We start from the raw sequence: 19,813 nt of genomic DNA, 5'->3' as shown, positions 1-19,813 counted from the left end.
GCTTTTCATTCAAGTTTTTGGATTTAGTGAGGAGACAGACTGCTGCTTTTAAGTGAGCGGCTCTCTGAGTATGCCACTCCTTAGATCAGCATATGCTTTCCTAATTTAAAGAAGAAGGGCATATGCCATTGTGAGGAAAGAGTTTAGAGAGCACAACAGAGAACAGGATAGACGTGGACCTGGCCGAGGAATATCTAGTACAGTAACATCTCCCAGAGCCAGTGTAATCATTTTTAAAAGACGAACGACCGCAAATCAAGGCCATCCTTGTATGGAAGCCTGAGAAACTTTTGTCAGGTGAGGCCAGGACTGAAAAAGAAACAGGGTAAGTAATGTTGAAGATAAGCAAATGTTTGTATTATAGGAAAGGGTCACCTTTTTACTGAAAGGGAAGAACATTAAAAGTGTGAAACTGCAAAGAGCAAGGTGTTACATGTTCTTTTATTTCTTATCTGTGTGGGTATTGCCCCTTTGGAGCCCTTAGCCCTTTGGGTTTCTCTTTGGGTTTTGATCCCTTGTTGAGTTCAGTCCTGTCACTCGTCTATGAGCTGTTCACTGGCTCTCCCACAGTCTATGAAACAAATCTATTATCTCTGTTGCAGCTTTCTTATTTGGTCAACACTTTAACCCTAGTCATTTTAGAGTCCCAAGTGACAGGCCTCCCAAATCCTGCCCATCTTTTGGTAGAAAGACAAAATGCTGATCCGTGCCCCTGGAGTGATTTTCACACTGTGGTCTCAGAAACCCCAGGTGCTGGAGTGCTCTGGGGACACTGAAGATGGAGGCCAGTTCCAGGGGCCCTGGACTCCTTGGCCAAGCAGGTCTGCTTTGGTCGCTGTGCAGATTGAGGGCTCCTATAGCTGTTTCTCAAGAGTGTGCAAACCACCGGTACAGGAGAAGAAAAGGTTCCTTGTTGGGATTTGTAGTCTGAGGGAAGGGGAAAATAGAGTTGCCGTTTGTTTTCCTTCCAGAAATAATTATTTTGCCATGAAAATTAGTAAGTACCATTAGATTTGGTGAGATTGAGTCTTTCTTGGTGAGGGCACCAGGTTTGTTTGTTTGTTTGTTTTTTAATGAACCAAGTAAGGTATCTCAAAGTAATGCTGGCTCTTGGTATTTGTGTTGAAATAAACTTTCAAATACCTGGTTAAGGTGGGGTTTTTTGATAAATAGTTTTCAAATTTTCTGTGCACACATTTCCTGTTAAATTACTTGTTTTCTAAGGTTAATTCTTACTTCCATAATGGTACATAGCTTTGAATATTTTCATCCTTGTGCTGAATTTAAGTCAGTGATAAGCAGAGTGGTGTTTTTCAGTTTGTTAAGTGGGTAAACTATATTGAGTTTTTAAAAATATAGGAAAAGAAATTGAGATTTTGTTCTAATATGTAAATTGATTCTCCCCTTCAGCTGATGTAAGCAATGGTACAATAAAGAAAGAGTCTTCTAATAAAGAAGTAGCAAGAATATGGATAAATGACATGAAAATGAGGAGTTTTTCCCCAACCATGGTGAGTTTCAAAAGCTGTCTGTATTTTTGTGTGGTATGAAAGTACACTTGGCTAAAAGAGCTCTAATATAACCCTCAGAAAACTTTGGGTGGAGGTGGGCTACTTAGCTACATAAATTAATGAATAAGCATTAAACTTCACTGGAATAAACTAGTATGTACTAACCAGGGTGATTGTAACTTGCATAGTTGATGGGATGGATGTAGTATTACATTCAGTATTGGCGTCTTTTTATTGTGAATCTCACCTGATCAGAAAAAATATATTGTGGAGTTAAGTATATGGTAACCGTGTTCATTTTAGGATTGAACCTGACTCTATGGCTATTTATGAGCTATCAGAACACATAATGGTCTGGGTGTGAGTAATTACATATTTTTCTCTTACATTTTGGAAATGCTATGTGCTTCAAGGAGATTGATTCCATATATTTGTTTGAGAACTATGCTGCGTATAATACTGAGTGTGTGTGGTAGTTGCCACAAGAAGTATGCTGCGTGGCTTCCCCTTGAAGAGACACACAGTTTGACAAGCACATGTTTTAAGTAATAAGATACATTGTGATGCTCACAAGGGTTATGTGTGAGTTTGGAGGAAGGCGAGGTCGCCCTGGCCTGGGAGACTTCGTTTTATGGCAGAGGTGTAATGGAATGTGGGTGTTGAGTATGGAGAGACCTCGAGAGGGCATTTTAGGAAGGGAGCTAAGGCATTAATAGGCACAGAGGAGGCATGGCTGTGTGCTTAGGTGACACTAAGCCGAGACACCTGGCTTGCAGTAAGAAGTGGCAGTGGTCAATTTGGGCTCTGTGTACGGTCCGGAGTTGCGTTTGAAGGACTTTGGACTTGGTGCAGCGGCACTGGGGGTGGGAGGGACCTGTTAGTGATTCAGGGTGAGTCAACGGTAGCGAGGAGAGGAAGAGGGGGTAAGTAATCCAGAAGGGAAGGACTCAGGGGCTACAGTAAGGGGACTGGGAAGAGAGAGGAAAGACGAAAGGAAGAAAGAGAGAGGTGACGGCGCGTAACGATATCAGAGAATTGACAGGACTTGGGCTGGAATATGCGATCAGAGAGACAGCTGAGTAACCTGGGCTTGAGGTTTTGAGTGGGGACCAGGAGAACGAGCGCTGGCAGCACCCACTTTGCTTACTCGTTGTGTGCCAACTCTTATTTAGAAGTTGAGTTTTGGGGCAGTAAGAATGCATTTTTCTTGAAGAAATGCTTTCTGTGATTGGTGCCCAGGTTCACAGTCCATCCATGTTTGCCCATAATGTGCCAAAAGTTCTGTATCGTGCCGGCAGGCAGGAAACCGCTAACGGACTGCAAACTGGTAGCCTGTGGACCAAAACCACTTGGTACATGTGTTTTGTTTGGCCTCCACAATAGTTTGAAAAATTTTGAATTTTGGCAACATAAAAGTCCTGATTTTTAAGTTCTCTTTAAACATGGGAGTACTGTACAGCCCCGGGCCCATATTTCCCATGTTGTAAAATGTGCCTAGACTTGAGTAGTGAGCATTATTACTTTGTTTAGTGGGCAGGCATTCCTCAGGTACCACCGTCTCCCTTCCATGTATCTGGACCCTAAGCTTGGTGGCAGTTGCCATTTTACATCCAGCTGGCTTAGAAATACTATGTGATTCCTGGATTTTGTGACCCTTTATATTACCAACTTATCCTCCAATTATACTCTTGGTGATTTCTTGTTTTTTAATCTAGTAGGGGAAGATGTGATAGAAGGAGGCTGGTCATTTAGCATAGTATGAATTTCCATTTTATAGGTGAGAAAATGGTGTAAAGATGAAGATGGGAGGACTCAGAATTTAAGTAACTTGCCTAAGACGACACAAATAAATAACAGCAGAAATGGGAGTTAGGTTTGCTTCTTTGGCCAGCCCCATTTTGTCTCCAGTTTCTGAAATTGGGTTTCATTTTGGCATACTTACTGAGAACATTGGGAGTTATTTTGGATTTTTTCCTGAGGACTCCATGGGTTGATATTGATTAGATGTTTATTTCCCACCTCCCTTTTCCTTCCACATTTATTGAGAATCTGTGTGCCATCATAGTCTGCTCTAGACTAAACAGAAATAAATAAAAACGGAAGAAGAGCCTGCCCTTACCTTTCAATACTACATTATCTTTGGCGTAACCTGTAGGTCCCGACTGGGTTTTCTCTTTCTCCTCTTCCCTTCTTGGTCTGCTGGGTTTCACAGCTGCTCTGTACCTTCCTTGAACAAGCACACATTAATAAAGAGCTTTCCTAAGTGGTTTTACTGATAGTGAAAAGAGGTTTGTTCAAGGTCTTTCTATGCCCCTATCCCTCTCTACCTCTGTCCCTTGAAGGTTCTGTGGAGAAACACATGGGAACACGACTGTGGTGACCATTTGCTCACTTTGCCTAGAACAGTCTGGGTTCACTCCAGTTTTCCTGGCATAGTTACAGTAGCTCCCCACTTTACTGTCAGATGTGCCAAGGTTTGGAGAGTAAGTGATACGGGCTCCTATGTATGATTGTTGTTGTATCTATGGAGACACAGGTGTGGAAAGGAAATTCTCTGCCCTTCAGAAGAACCTTTCAACTCCACAGTTTAATGGGGTTTTGGTTTTAGGATCTGAGGGAAAAAAGACAGATGGAAGTGAACTGGAAAGAGGGTGGGGTGTGAGACTTAAACAGTTTCTGCCCGTCGTGCTCGCTGTGGGCTGTGTGTGCTGCTGGGGCTCATCTGCCTTTGTCTCCAAACCCCTCGCTCTTTCTGTCCCTGGAACTGGCATGAGGAGTGAGAACTGAGGTTCGAGAGCTTTCTGGGCATCAGGGAGGGTGGTCGGCAGTATGGAAGGGGAGAGGAACCTGAGATCATGGCGGCTGGAAGGAAGGCAGCTGGAGCCCTGCGGTGACTCTGTGTGTGAGGGATGAGAGTAGGTTGTGGGTTGTCTGCTCATCGTTGGAGAAGCAGGGAAGCCACAAAGAGTGATCCAAATTGTAGGGAATGTAGAAGTTGTATGTCCTGTTTCTGAGACTGAAGAGTTGGTATTCCTACAGAACAGAAGAGTGTTTCTATGTGTTGGCTGGGCCTCCGGTCTCTGCATTAGAACTGATAAAGCTCTCTGTGTTACAGAAGGTTCCTGTTGTAAAAGAGGAAGATGAGCCAGAGGAAGAAGATGAAGAAGAGATGGGTCATGCAGAAACCTATGCAGAGTATATGCCAATAAAATGTATGTCTTTGGGATTTGTCAGAATAATGAAAGACTGCTGGGTTCCTCTGGAACTTAACTAGCTTTCCCACACACATTATTGTTTATTGGGATCTATCCATGTTTTGACAAGTATGAGCTATGTTATGTTTTAAACTACAATATGTTTTAAAATATCTACATGAAAATTTCACTGTTTATTATTTTTTTTCTGCACACATTAATAATAGAACTTTGTTTTATATTGCAGTCTTTTAAAACCAAGAATACAAGTTTGGGTTTTATTTCAAGTTAATTTTGCTCATATCAGCAGTGATTATTAGAATCGTAGTAAATTGCAGAAATGTAAATGTCTTAGCTTTATGTAGTTTATACAACTTATCCAATCATAAAAATATGGGAATCTTAAAACCAAAATGTGCTCTTCAAATTCCGTGGTTTACATTAATACCAATTCTTTTTTCCCCCATAATAACCATGAAAATTAATAATTTTTAGCTTTTGTGTAAAAATTTTCACTTTTTCATTATATGGGGGTGATATGATGAAAAAATCTGTTGCTAGAATTAGTCTTTTATATACTCTGAGTTTCTATAAAAAGTCACTAATAATAAATGTCATTAAACTAAAAATTTCTGTTTACCAGATATGTCTGGATCGCATTCTTTTGTGGTCATTAAAATGAACTTTAGGTTGTGGTATCTGAAATTAGATTCTGTTCCCCCAATAATAGTCTTCACAAAAGGATTGAAAGTTTATCAAAGGCCCTTTAAACTAGAAGTCAGCAAACTAAATCTGGGCTACTGCCTGTTTTTATAAATAAAGTTTTATTGGAATGTAGCCATGCCCGTTGGTTTATTTATTGGCTATGGCTGCTTTTTTGCCCTGCTACAAAGCAATGTTTAGTAGTTGTAAAAGAGACCAGGTGCCCCACAAAGCTGATATTTACTATCTGACCATTTATAGACACAGTTTGCCGACAACTATTTTAAATTATATTCACGTTATACGTTTTGGGAAATTGGTTACTGTTAATTTTATAGCCAGGATTTCTTTTGACATACCTTTAAAGATAAAATTATATTGCAAATGTTTTTTTCACTATTGAAGTGATTATTCAAGTAAACTTCTGGACCTAGGATTATGTTCTGTTACTTCTGGAAAACCTGGTGGTATACACTAAGTTGGTATTTTTCTAGATCTTTTTAATCAGCAAGTCTCTACTGAAAGCATAAATAGTTGATAAATAGGTCATTTTAGTCAAATTTAAGCAGTACTTTACCATTAATCAGTGACTTTTTATAGAATCCTGGAGTATATAGTTACCTTTTTACTTATATTTTCTCTGTTATAGGAAAAATGTTGCAATGTTTTATAAACCCATAATAATTAAAATGTATTTTTCGATTTTCATTTAGTAAAAATTGGCCTACGTCACCCAGATGCTGTAGTGGAAACTAGTTCTTTATCCAGTGTTACCCCTCCTGATGTTTGGTACAAAACATCCATTTCTGAAGAAACCATTGATAATGGCTGGTTATCAGCATTACAGCTTGAGGCAATTACATATGCAGCCCAGGTAAGCAATAGTATTTCATAACTACATACTGCATTTATTTTTTAATCTTCGTCCATTTAATATAGTTGTTTTAGTCTGAAGGTAAATTTTCCTTGCATGGAAACTTGTGATTTTTATAGAAGTTTTATGTGTTAGAAAATTAAACTAGTAGCATGGATGTGTGGCTAATAGCATGGATGTGTGGGTAGTGCATTGCTAGTGGAAATGACAAATGTCATAAACTTTTGGAATTCACTGGGCATGTATATATTAAAACTAAAAATACATACATCCTTTGACCTAACAATTCCATTATTTGGGGTCTTTCCCCTAGAACTATTAGATAAGAAGGCACACACACAAGTATACATTTGTATATACATACGTGTATATATGTGTGTTTATGTATATATGTGTGTAGCTGTTTGTTGCAGCTTCCCACCCCCCACCCCCAGTGGCTGAAAGCTAGAAAAGATTTGAAAGCCCACACCCTTAGGGATGATTGAATAAACTGGTATTACTGTTTGGGTGTTGTACCAGCTTTTAAAACAATGTTAGAGTTATGCCAGTTGTTTTCAAAGGATTTTTGTCATACTCTATCTTTGTAAAATAAGTAATGGCCGAACAGCCATATTTATGTGTAATGTAAAAGTGTGTGTGCGGTTGTGCACGTGTTGAAAGGGGCCTGGAAGAATGCTCCTCAATTTAATTTTAGTTACTTGCTGCATGTGAGGATAGCAAAATTGAGTATATAGTAAATATAAAAGTATTCATACTAAGCTATACTATATCGTTTATATAAGCATAGATCACAGTAACATAATCCTAAAACAATATATGAAAGACTGATCCTAAAATATCGAAAGGAGTAGATTAATTACCAGCTTTTTTTTTTCAGCAACATGAAACATTCCTACCTAATGGAGATCGTGCTGGCTTCTTAATAGGTGACGGTGCTGGTGTAGGAAAAGGAAGGACGATAGCAGGAATCATCTATGAAAATTATTTGTTGAGTAGAAAAAGAGCGTTGTGGTAAGTGCTCAAGACTGGCTGTGGAAGCTTCATGTGTGAATAATTACTGCAGCATGTGGGGATGGGTTTCAATGAGTAGGTGTACTTTTCTTTGAAGTGTCAAGGCCTAGTTTTATTTATTCCTGAATACTATGAGAATGATGGAATTTGCAATTAATTTGTGTATTTTTCTTTTTTTTTGTGTGTGTGTGGCAGGTTCAGTGTATCAAATGATTTAAAGTATGATGCTGAAAGAGATTTGAGGGATATTGGAGCAAAAAACATTTTGGTCCATTCATTAAATAAGGTATGAAAGTTTTCTATTCAATTGATCATTCAATAAATAAATTGACTCATTTATGAGGTGGGAATAATACGTTTCTACTTCGTAGGGTTGTTACAAGGGTTGAATGAGTTTTTCACAGAAAGCCTGATGAGCGCTAGCCACTCTTGGCTTGTAGATTACTGTGTGTCATACTGTGACAGGTAGGGTTATGTAGTGACAAACAAAAAATAGGCATTGTCTCTGTTGTTACAGAGTTTATGCTCTTAGTCTTCAGTGTTGTTTTTGTCTTTGTTTCTGAAATAATCTTATGTGGGTGAAGCTCCTATAACTGAGTTTAAGGGTGCGGTGTAGTCAAGTTGGGTGGACAGGTGGTGTGCCCATCGAATTGTGCTTTGGAGACTGGGTCAGATATTTAGACATTCAGGGGACCTCCATACCTGCACCTATGTTCGTGTTGAGACACATCTATCAAGTAGAAGACAGTGCGCCTCGGTGTCTAAAGCAGTTTGATGTGATTACAATCTTAATGTTCATTTTTAGCAAATGTTTATTGTCGTCCAACTCTGCACCAATTGCTGGAGTTACCAGGGTGGCATAGATAGACCTAGTTCCTGCAAGTGCCTCCCTCTGGCCCTTGGAAAAGAAGTAGATGCATATCTACTTCGCACGTGGTTCAGTAGTGCCCTTGCGCACCAGTGCTGCTTTTTACTGATTGGATTGGTAGGTAAAGTACTACTGTGTTTCCCCGAAAATAAGACCTAGCTGGAAACTAAGCCCTAGCATGATTTTTCAGGATGACATCCCCTGAACATAAGCCCTAATGTGTCTTTTGGAGCAAAAATTAATATAAGACCCGGTCTTATTTTCGGGGAAACGATACATATTGAATGACTAACTGTTCAAAACAAAAAAAATCATGTAACTGGCATCTAGAATAGTTCTGACTTCTGAGTCAGTGTAATTGAAGAAGGATACATGACTAATCATTATTCTTATGTTTCCCTCAGAACTTAATTACAGTGCCTTGTATGTAGTAAGTGCACAATTAATATTTGTAGAATGAATATTGTAACTTTTGTAGGGGAGTTTGGAATCTTTTTGGTGATAGACTTTTTTGAGACTTTGAAAATGGGATCCTTGTACTATAAAGTCGTACGTATGCATATGCGGGTGCATGCATTGTGTGTGCGTATCCACATACGTACAAGAAAGTTTGTGTGTGGTCTTAGGAGGTCCTTAACTTCTCTGAGGCTCATCATAGACCACGAGTTTCCTGCTGCAGAAGTTTGGGTGGGATAAATGTTTCAGAAAGAAAAAGACATTTATTACATTCTTCTCTTTTCTTTTTTAGTTTAAGTATGGAAAAATTTCTTCCAAACATAATGGGAGCGTGAAAAAGGGTGTTATTTTTGCAACCTATTCTTCCCTTATTGGTGAAAGTCAGTCTGGTGGTAAATATAAAACTAGATTAAAACAGCTCCTACATTGGTGCGGTGATGACTTCGACGGAGTGGTATCCTTTGCAACAAATGTTTTTATATTTTTAATGACACAAAAGTTAATGTAAGGATAAACACTTAGAAAATAGGAATCTGGAGATTAAACAAATTGCTGGGGTGACAGACAGCTTTAATGATTACAGAGATTCCAAGGGAGTTAGAAAGTTGTTTCTATTTTGTAACTGTCGTGTGGGAAGCCAATACAATACTTAAGTTCCTGGTTTAGGAAAATAGGTGTGGGAAATGCTGAATGTGATATTTCCCTCTGGGGGATTCACATTTGCACATTTACATAGTAAAGTACTTGAGAAGACTAAGGGGAAAAAGCTGTTAATGTTAACTTAGTGATTTCCAGACTTACTTGCTCACAGCATACCTTTACGTGTTCTGTACGAGGAACACCAGTATTTGAAATGCTGATTAAGTTGGTTACCAGTCGTGCTTCTACTTACAGAATTTGCCAAAATTGTCTCTGGTGTACATTTCTTGCCTCAGTGAATCCTTTCTTCCATTAATTAAGAATTAAATATATTTAAGATAAATACCGAATTCAGTGGGTGCCTCTGAGACTTGAGAGGGAGGGGGTGAAATCAAGGAGAGGCATGTAGATGGTTTCATTTATGTTTGTAATCTTAATTAAGAAAAAAAACAATCTGAAACAAAAATGGAAGAATGTTAAGGTTTGACAAAGCTGGACGATAACCACGTGGGTGTTATTTGAAAAGTTAATGTCCAGGGGGCTTGTTATCAACAGCATCTTTTCCCCTAATAGTCTTGAATTTTATCCCAGGGCCACAACCCCAGAAATACTGGATGTTTCCCAAGGCTTCTGGGGAAAAAAATTGACTTCCTGACAGATTGGAGACACATACTGCTGATGTGATATGTTCCTTAATTCATTCCATACAGATAGTGTTTGATGAATGTCATAAAGCAAAAAACTTATGTCCTGTTGGCTCTTCAAAGCCAACGAAGACAGGCTTAGCAGTTTTAGAGCTTCAGAACAAATTGCCAAAAGCCAGAGTTGTTTATGCTAGTGCCACTGGTAAGTAGATATTTATTTAAAAGATGCATATTTATTTAAAAGAGGTTATTTTTTCAGTTATAATATGTATTATTTTGGGTTTTTTTCAGGGGCTTCTGAACCACGAAACATGGCCTATATGAACCGTCTTGGAATATGGGGCGAGGGAACCCCGTTTCGAGAATTCAGTGACTTTATTCAAGCAGTAGAACGGAGGTAATGCATCTACAGTGTGCACTGTTTGTTCTCAGCAGTTTAAAACCTCTTTCATGTATGTTCACGCCCTACTATATTTAATGATAGTTACTGTGTGTTTTAATTTTACTCAGAGGTGTTGGTGCCATGGAAATAGTTGCTATGGATATGAAGCTTAGAGGAATGTACATTGCTCGACAGCTGAGCTTTACTGGAGTGACCTTCAAAATCGAGGAAGTTCTTCTTTCTCAAAGCTATGTAAAAATGTATAACAAAGCAGTCAAGCTGGTGAGAATGATTTCCTTAAGTCCTAGTATTTTTAATGCACCTAATAATGTTTCTGTTAGTCAGTTTTGTTCAGTGTAATGTGGGTCAGCCCACAGGAGTAGATTTCTGCTATAAAACAACAGCTAGATCATCGGATCCTTGTTTGTCAATTTTCCAAGTCTTATAGTTGATAATTTGTTTAAAAAGCCATTTATTTCAGTTGCATCGTTTTTAAAATCGCAGTGTAACTATTGCCTAAAATGACCACATTAGCTAATAAGAATTTGGGGACAACTCTATGTGAGCATCCTAAAAACAAGTGTAGAGTCCCAAGTTAATGAATATGCTTCATTAAACTAACGTTAAATGGTCTTGCCCTTAACGTTATTTTGATTGAATTAGTTGTTTAAAGGGAACTTACACTCAGAGATGAAATACCAAAATGTTGATTGTATGTCTTCAGTGGGTCATTGCCAGAGAGCGATTTCAGCAAGCTGCCGATCTGATTGATGCTGAGCAGCGAATGAAGAAATCCATGTGGGGTCAGTTCTGGTCTGCTCACCAGAGATTTTTCAAATACTTGTGCATAGCATCCAAAGTTAAAAGGGTTGTGCAGCTAGCTCGAGAAGAAATCAAGAATGGAAAAGTAAGTTGGATGACACGTTAAAAAATTCATTCTTTGCTTGTTTTTTTTAAAAGTCTTTTGGGTGTTGAGGTTTTCTAACTATAAAGTCTTCTCTTTCTAAATAGTAGTTGTAAAAGTATTAATGTAGTTAAGACTTTGAAGAATACATTTTTTAAAATAATAAAAGCAATGCCTGGGTTATAAAAAATTTAGATAGCTCAGAAAAGTGTAAAGAAATAAACATAACTGGGCTGGCCCGGTGGCTCAGGTGATTGGAGCTCCGTGCTCCTAATGCTGAAGGCTGCTGGTTCGATTCCCACATGGGCCAGTGGGCTCTCAACCACAAGGTTGCCGGTTTGACTCCCTCAAGGGATGGTGGGTTCCACCCCCTGCAGCTAAGACTGAACACAGCACCTTGAGCTGAGCTGCCGCTGAGCTCCTAGATGGCTCAGTTGGTTGGAGTGTCCTCTAAACCACAAGGTTGCCAGTTTGACTCCCTCAAGGGATGGTGGGCTGCGCCCCCTGCAACAGCAACTGGACCTTGAGCTGAGCTGCACCCTCCACAGCTAGGATTGAAAGGACAACAACTTAACTTGGAAAAAGTCCTGGAAGTACACACTGTTCCCCAATAAAGTCCTGTTCCCTTTCCCCAATAAAATCTTTAAAAAAAAGAAAAAGAAATAAACATAACTAATCTGGCCATCCATCGATATAACCACTGAAAACAGGTGGATATATATTGCCTTAAGGGTTTTTTCTTTTTTGTGAATATACGTATATATTTAAAGCACATGGAACTGGGCAGGGGGGCCTTCAGTTGTGTCCACTATTGTAATCCTATTTCCTGGCCTATTTTTACACATAACGTGTTTCAGATATATGTAGAATAAATAAATGAGCACACATGCACCATACTGGGTCATTCTTATTTGAAATAGTTTGTTTACTAAACATTTAAAATCACGTGCATGTGTTGATCTCTAATTCATACATTTTTTTCTTCTCCAGTGTGTTGTAATTGGTCTGCAGTCGACAGGAGAAGCCAGAACTTTAGAAGCCTTGGAAGAAGGCGGGGGAGAGTTGAATGATTTTGTTTCAACTGCCAAGTAATTTGGTTTTGAGTTTTTACTTAGATTAATTTACATGTTGGCATTTCCTGGAGGCAAAATTTTTGATTCATCTATGCTGTTTTTCAAGTTTTTCTGACCTTAGTTTTTCCATTCTTTGTGTATCCATAGCACTGTATCTGTTGGGGGAAAAAAGCAAATCCTGAAAGGTTAAGCTTTTTGACAGTATTATGCCCAGTATTTGGACTAACGAAAGGGCTTGATTTTTGTCTGTCTTGTACATCTTGGAACTCTGTGGCAGTTTGGTTTTTGTTTTTGCCTTTGTGTATTTGAAATTATAATTTCAATAAGTACATATATGAGTAAGCAGTAAGTGTAGTTTGCCCCAATTTAGTAAGCTATAATACTTGCAAATAGTCAAGAGGTATTCAGAAAGAGTTTGAAAAATGTTTTAGGCATTGTTTTATGGTTTTTTGCCTAACCTGCCAATTCTAACTTGGGTAGTAAAAGTAGCAAAATAACCTTTGTCGCCATACTGTCTCTTGCCTTAGGGGATACATTCAAGTGGCTCTTTTTCAGATGGAAATAAATAAAAACTGCTTTTAAAAGCAAATGATGCCCCTAATCTGTATTTTATTTGTTAATCTGTATTTTATTTGTTAATCTGTATTTTATTTGTGCTTGTGTGCCTGGTGCTACCCTGTTTAAAATGATAGCCATTAGTTCATATAGTTTTGAGCAGGTGAAACGGCTAGTCCAAATTAAGATATGCTCTAAGTATAAAATATGCACCAGGTTTCAAAGACATAAGAAAAAACGTAAAATACTGATTACATATTGGAAGTGATATAGTGAGTTAAATAAAATACATTATTGAAGTTAGTCTCACCAGTTTACTTTTAATGTAACTACTAGAAAATGTAAAAATTGCATATTTGGCTTGGCTTGCCATTATTATATTGCAGTTGGACAGCCTTGACTTAGAATATTAAAACTCACTGAGCTTGATTATCAATATTTTGTAAGCCTGAACAAAGTATGTTCATTTTTAAGACGTATATTCGGTAAGACTTTATATATAATAAGTTATTTTGCAAACTGAACTACTCACTGTCACTTTTTCTCTCTCCCGCAAACAGAGGAGTGTTGCAGTCGCTCATTGAAAAACACTTCCCTGCTCCAGACAGGAAAAAGCTTTATAGTTTGCTGGGAATCGATTTGACAGCTCCAAGTAACAACAGTTCACCAAGAGATAGTCCTTGTAAAGAAAACAAAATAAAGAAGCGGAAAGGTGGGTATTTCTTTTTTTTAATAGTATTGAAAGTAGTATAAATTTGAGCACTTGGAAGCAGATCTATTCGGGGAATTAACTGCGTTCCTTGAATTGGCAAGTGGGTGTATATTTTCACTGTTGCTCATGTAGTTTTGAATGTACAAGTAACCCCCTGTTTTAAATTAGGGCTTGAACCACATGACTGGTGCTAGGCCCCGCGTTAAGCACTGGCCACACAGTGGATCTGTGTGAAAGGAAGTCATAGTTTTTCAGTTTTATAGCTAGGAAAGAAACTAAGGCACAGAAAGATGAAGAGGTTGGAGCGTCTTCCCAGCTTCACCCAGCTTGCGGGTGTGTTAGCCATTTTATAATAATGCCAACTTGAGTTTGTGTTTAGGAGCTTAGAAGCTGTTTGACTTTCAGAAGTTACCTTCTCATCCTCTTTCTCTACACTGGTGATAATAACCTATTATACAGTAAAGACCATGATGCTGTGTGTTCTAAACACAGTGCCTGCACTTTGACCCTATTTCATTCGTTCTAAAAAATACTTTCTTTCCCATTTTTAACGTGCCTGAAAATGGTTTGGTTGTTATATATAATTGGCACTATATTTATTAGTGACACGGACATTATGCTGTGTCTTAGCATCAGTGGCATCTCAAATATGTGAGCCTTTTAATGGTCTTCTTAGTTTTGATTGGTTTGTTCCAGATATCTTTTCTGAATATTCACTAAGATAATTTAGATCAGCATCTTGTTTGGCTTTTAAAACTGAAGTTTTATAGATTGTTTTTTTTTGTTGTTGTTTTTTTAAGTACAGCTGACCCTTGAACAAAGGGTTTAGGGGCATTGAACCCCCATGCAGTCAGAAATCTGTATGTAACTTTTGACTCCCTCAGAACTTAACTACTCATAGCCAACTGTTGACCAGAATCCTTACCTATAAATGTTAATTCACACATATTTTGTATGTAATAATATGTTATATACTGTATTCTTAAACTAAGGTAGAGGAAAAAATGCTAAGAAAGTCATAAGGAATTAAAAGTACATTTGCATTATTTATTGAAAAAAATTCATGTATAAGTGGATCCACACAGTTCAAACCAGTGGTGTTCAAGGTCAATTATGTTCTGTGAAGTATGTTTTTAAGTATTTTATTTTTAAGTATTCTATAAGGCTGTAGTTATTAGGCCTTATCCCAACCAGATACACAATTAAATTGTGACAATGCCAGAGATTCTGTTTTGTCTCTGTTGTCCTGAATTTATTTGGAAACTTGTGCACTTGGAGGCAGTCTTGAGTATGTACTTTTCTAATTTCTTAAGAATAATTGAACATAACTTGATTTCTAATGTGAATCCAAAAGGTTAGCACTGGTTTGTGAATTTGATTTGTTTTTTTTGTTGTTTAGTTTTTGGTCTATCCAGATCCTTTGCCCATGAATTTGATTTGTTGTTTTATACTTAGTAAATGCTTTTCTCCTGCAGTTTTCATTTGAATTAACTCATGAATTAAATGTAATTTCCTGGATTTTTAGAACAGTGTGTTTGGGCTGACTCTCTTGTTTGGGGTTTGAGGGTAGGTGAGGAAATAACTCGAGAAGCCAAAAAAGCACGAAAAGTAGGTGGCCTTACTGGAAGCAGTTCTGATGATAGTGGAAGCGAATCTGATGCCTCTGACAATGAAGAAAGTGACTATGGGAGCTCGAAAAACATGAGTTCTGGAGATGATGATGACTTCAACCCATTTAGAGACGAGTCTAGTGAAGATGACGAAGATGGTGAGTCCTCAGTACTGTGAAGTACAAGTCATACAGATTCTAATCTTTGGTTGGTGGAGAGCGCCAAGCTTGTCTGTCATTCGGAGGTTTAGCTCATTTCTGTGAGACGATGACCTCAATTTTGTGCAGTTATTTTTAACCTCAAACCCTGGAATTACACTCCCTGGATGTACTCGACCGTTGTAGTTGATGATCATTTCCAAGTTATCAGTTAATACAAAAAAAAAAAAATTCAGGGTTTTGTTTTTCAAGATTCTGGACTTGTTTTAACAAATGGTTTGACACTTACCTTGCCTTAACTTTTCAGATCCCTGGTTAATCAGAAAAGACCACAAGAAAAACAAAGATAAAAAAAGGAAGAAAAGTATAGATCCAGATTCTATTCAAAGTGCCTTATTAGCATCAGGTCTTGGATCAAAACGACCTAGTTTTTCATCTACACCAGTTATTTCGCCTGCTCCTAATAGTGCACCAGGTATCCATATGAATGCTTGCTTTGACTGTGAAATGTACTTTTGAACAAAACCAATATTTAAACTGTACTGATTTTTAACGAATGTACTTTATCTAGCTAACAGTAACACCAACAGTAACAATAGCCTTATAACAAGTCAGGATGCTGTGGAAAGGGCCCAGCAGATGAAGAAAGACCTTCTTGATAAACTAGAAAAATTAGCTGAAGATCTCCCTCCTAACACCCTGGATGAACTTATTGATGAACTTGGTGGCCCTGAGAACGTAGCTGAGGTAAATATGACTTGATCAGGGCCGTGTGTCTTCTTGGTAGCTTTTTGCCACTTTTAAAACCCTATAGGAAAAAAAACAAAAACCCTATAGAATAAGTGGTATTTTGGGTATCATCACATAATAATCTAATTTTCTCTCTTAAATATCTTAGAACTCTTGTTCTGCTCTGGTTCTCATCTAAGAGCCAATGAGTTCCTGCCCCTCGTATGTGAGTGTCTGCCCTAAGACACTGATCTCTGTTACTGTACCTGTCAGGCAGCCTCCCCTTCCATCTCACACCAGGTCTCTCTAATGAAGGAGTCCCGAGTACCTGGGTAAGATACCTTAATTGTAACGGACACTGTTTCGCTTTGCAGATGACTGGCCGCAAGGGGCGGGTTGTAAGCAATGATGATGGAAGCATATCTTACGAGTCAAGATCTGAACTTGATGTCCCTGTTGAGATACTAAATATCACAGAAAAGCAAAGATTTATGGATGGAGATAAGGTATGTGACTCTGGGATGCTTTTCAATGACAAGAATATTGCCCATATATTTAGGCATTTAGATTAATCTTTAAGGATTTTTTTTTTCTTTTAATATAAAGTATGTCTGTTGAATGTTGTTATTCTATATATTTTTAGTAATTATACATAATTCCCAAACATTTTGCACATTTTATTTTGTCATAAATTGAATGTAATAACTGTTTTGTGTTGTACACAGAATTAGATATGGCTCTTGATAACTTTGGAGGCTTTTGAAGTCTTTAGTCAGAATATAAAAATACTGTGTTCTCTCAGGTCATCTTAGAGGCCCCACATCTAATGCTGCACTCTGGTGTCAGTCCAGTTTTGAATCTAGCAATATACTAAATGTGCCCAGATTAGCAGTATCCTTTGGTTTTGCTTCTCTCTTTTTGCTACGCTACGTTATATTAGGACGCTTTGCTCTGAATGACTTGGTGGATTGAACTTGCATATCAGACCACTGGAGAGCTTGGTTGCCTCCAGCGGCTGTTTTTCTATAGGCTCGCACTGTTAAATAAACTTTGTCACTTTTAAGATTCTCAGATCAGTTTTTCCTCCATCTAGTGGGAATTGCTATAAGTATTTGCTGATGAGATTGCTAAAAAAAATAGGTGGCACCACACAGCCTCATGTCTTAATCTAAAAGGGGTAGAATAAAATCTCATCTCTTTACCCACATTTTGCATTAAGTTTCAATGATTTTTTTCTGCTTTGCAATTAGAAAATAGGTGATAGCTACCGCTATCAAAATGGTCTTTAAATATATTTAAAAGCTCATGTTACGTATTTTAAAGGTTGTAGGTAGTATTAGTATTTTATGTACTTATTTCATGGATTTAGGCCCATATGCTTTAGGAGTTGTATTAGCTGTAATTAGTTTTGGCCGTTAAGTAACAGATGATCCAGAACCATATTGACATAAGCAAGTTTTGGAAGTTTGTTTTCCCATGTAGACATCTGCCGCGTGCCTCTGTCCGTGAGCAGGTAGACCACGGCTGGTATGGCCCCTTGAAGAGCAGGCCTCTTCGGTCTTGTTCCTTTAATATGTGAACCTCCGTTTGCCAGGCACCTCCATATAAAACAGCTCTTTCAGATTCATCCTGATTCACATTTCTACAGTTCAGGCGACAGAGGAGAGAGGAGATGGGCATGTTCTCAACTTTTAAGGACTTTTCCTGGATTTTGTTCACATCACCTACAGCCTGCTGGCTAGAGTGTGCCCACCCTTAGCCGCAAGGAAACTGGGAAATGTAACCTTGATTCTGGGCAGGCGTGTACCCAGCTAAAGAGAGGGGTTCTGTAACTTGGGAAGAAGAGGAGAACAGGTATTGGTGCATCACCAGTAGCCTGCTTTTAAGGACGTTATTTAGGTTTCTTCCCTGCGTCTCTTTATGCAAAGATGACCTTTTCTTCCTTGTTACATTTTACACAGAATATTGCTATCATCTCAGAAGCTGCCAGCTCAGGTATTTCATTACAAGCAGATCGGAGAGCTAAGAATCAAAGGCGACGAGTTCATATGACTTTGGAATTGCCCTGGAGTGCTGATAGAGCGATTCAGCAATTTGGTGAGTTTTTATACTGACTTGCACCTAATAGATAGCTAAGAATCACTGGGGAAGTGTGTGCACATCAACCTCTATATTTAATCTCAGACATCTTAAAAACACGACATCTGTAGATTTTGGAGGTGTTTGTGTATTGCATACACCTTTAAAATAGAGAGTACGTCCTGAGTTCACACCTATTTTAAAAGCTGTAAAAGATGTGCAGTGGGGTTTCTGGGGGTGTGTGTCATGATGTCCAAGCACAGGGCTCCTGAGCAGTATCGTGATACACCTTTAGGATGTACACGGTCCGTGTTGGGACACCTGCTGCTTCCCGTCCTTTTCAATCTTCAGTGGCTTCATTGAGGGCACATGGCGCCTCCCTTCCGTCTTTATGTCCCTGTTACCTGATGATTTTAAAAAACAACAATTTTGGGAGAATCCAGAGCAGCTCTGCATCAGCAACATTGTAGTTGAGCAAACGGGTGGCGATGGTAGTAGGTTTATCATTAACAGTTTATGGCTTCTGCCCCTTGTAAGGCGGGGCTCGTTCTGAATATGGGTGCCGTTCAAGTCAGTGTTTTGATTTTGTACCTTTTGGGGAGTTACGATAACTGTTACATTCTTTAATTTTTCCTCTTGTTTCAGGGTTTCTGGATATCAGCTTAGTGTTAAATGCTAGGAATAGATCTCAGAATACTGTATGTAGTGAACATGATCTGATTTTTTTAAATGTCATTACAGGACGAACACATAGGTCAAACCAAGTTACTGCTCCCGAATATGTCTTTTTGATTTCTGAATTGGCAGGAGAACAAAGATTTGCATCTATTGTTGCTAAGAGACTTGAGAGTTTGGTAAGTGAGTTGTGTAGACGTGTGTGAAAGGTGGTATATGTTACCTGTCTCTGGTCCTTGATTGGAAATTTTATGTTTTACTAGGGGGCACTCACACATGGTGACAGAAGAGCAACAGAATCTAGAGATCTGAGCAGGTTCAACTTTGACAATAAGGTACATTTCAGTATCTCTGAAAACTTGTGATAGTGTCTCTAGTGAACAAAAGATAGTGATTATGGTTAAAACTGCCTCGTTTTACGGCTTTGCTGTAAAATCGTGGTTTCCTATAAGACAGAATTCCACATATCAGTTAGATCTTTAGTGATCAACTCTGCAGTATAATCATCTTTTCATTCCTATTGGGAAATAGGAATATAATACATACTTGTGAATGAATCGAGTGTGAGTTCCCAGAAGTAAAGGAAGTTATTTATTTTTATTGAATGTCTGCTGTGTGCAAAGGTATAAACGAGGCGCTGTGCAGGATAAAATATAAAGATAATTTAGTCCTGCTGTTTTTGAATATTTGGTACAATAATAGTTTTTATAGTGTTCAGTTGGTCATGTTATTGAAGAGTATCCAAATGCTAAAACTGGTTAATTTTCTTTTTCATTACAGTATGGAAGAAATGCTTTAGAAATTGTCATGAAATCCATTGTAAACCTAGATTCTCCTATGGTATCACCACCTCCAGACTATCCTGGAGAATTCTTTAAAGGTACCTTTTTAAAATCATCATAACAAGGAAAATGAGTACCGACAAGGAGGCACTAAAACCTGTTCTGACGTGTCTGTTGTTTTTAGTTTTCTTTGGACATAAATTGCATAAAGTTTAGAAATTGAAGGTTAACGCTTAAACTGATCAATTATAATAA

General features: G+C 38.2%; 1 protein-coding gene across 2 annotated transcripts in view; it reads left to right on the top strand.

The window, feature by feature from the left end:
• Positions 1-19,813, top strand: part of SBNO1 (strawberry notch homolog 1) — a 48,780-nt gene that overhangs the window by 12,472 nt on the left and 16,495 nt on the right. For both annotated transcript variants that reach the window (XM_019734050.2, XM_019734049.2), the window contains exons 5-24: positions 1,411-1,511; positions 4,627-4,723; positions 6,121-6,281; positions 7,159-7,292; positions 7,488-7,578; positions 8,909-9,070; positions 9,966-10,101; positions 10,191-10,296; positions 10,410-10,563; positions 11,006-11,188; positions 12,176-12,273; positions 13,374-13,525; positions 15,096-15,293; positions 15,601-15,768; positions 15,865-16,040; positions 16,397-16,528; positions 17,984-18,119; positions 18,843-18,955; positions 19,040-19,111; positions 19,557-19,656. In XM_019734050.2, coding sequence (XP_019589609.2) covers positions 1,411-1,511; positions 4,627-4,723; positions 6,121-6,281; positions 7,159-7,292; positions 7,488-7,578; positions 8,909-9,070; positions 9,966-10,101; positions 10,191-10,296; positions 10,410-10,563; positions 11,006-11,188; positions 12,176-12,273; positions 13,374-13,525; positions 15,096-15,293; positions 15,601-15,768; positions 15,865-16,040; positions 16,397-16,528; positions 17,984-18,119; positions 18,843-18,955; positions 19,040-19,111; positions 19,557-19,656 — 2,670 coding nt within the window. The remainder of the gene's footprint in view (positions 1-1,410; positions 1,512-4,626; positions 4,724-6,120; positions 6,282-7,158; positions 7,293-7,487; positions 7,579-8,908; positions 9,071-9,965; positions 10,102-10,190; positions 10,297-10,409; positions 10,564-11,005; positions 11,189-12,175; positions 12,274-13,373; positions 13,526-15,095; positions 15,294-15,600; positions 15,769-15,864; positions 16,041-16,396; positions 16,529-17,983; positions 18,120-18,842; positions 18,956-19,039; positions 19,112-19,556; positions 19,657-19,813) is intronic.

This window comes from Rhinolophus sinicus, linkage group LG16, assembly GCF_036562045.2.
Source record: "Rhinolophus sinicus isolate RSC01 linkage group LG16, ASM3656204v1, whole genome shotgun sequence".
NCBI lineage: Eukaryota > Metazoa > Chordata > Mammalia > Chiroptera > Rhinolophidae > Rhinolophus > Rhinolophus sinicus.
This window is presented reverse-complemented; position numbering and strand designations above follow the sequence as displayed.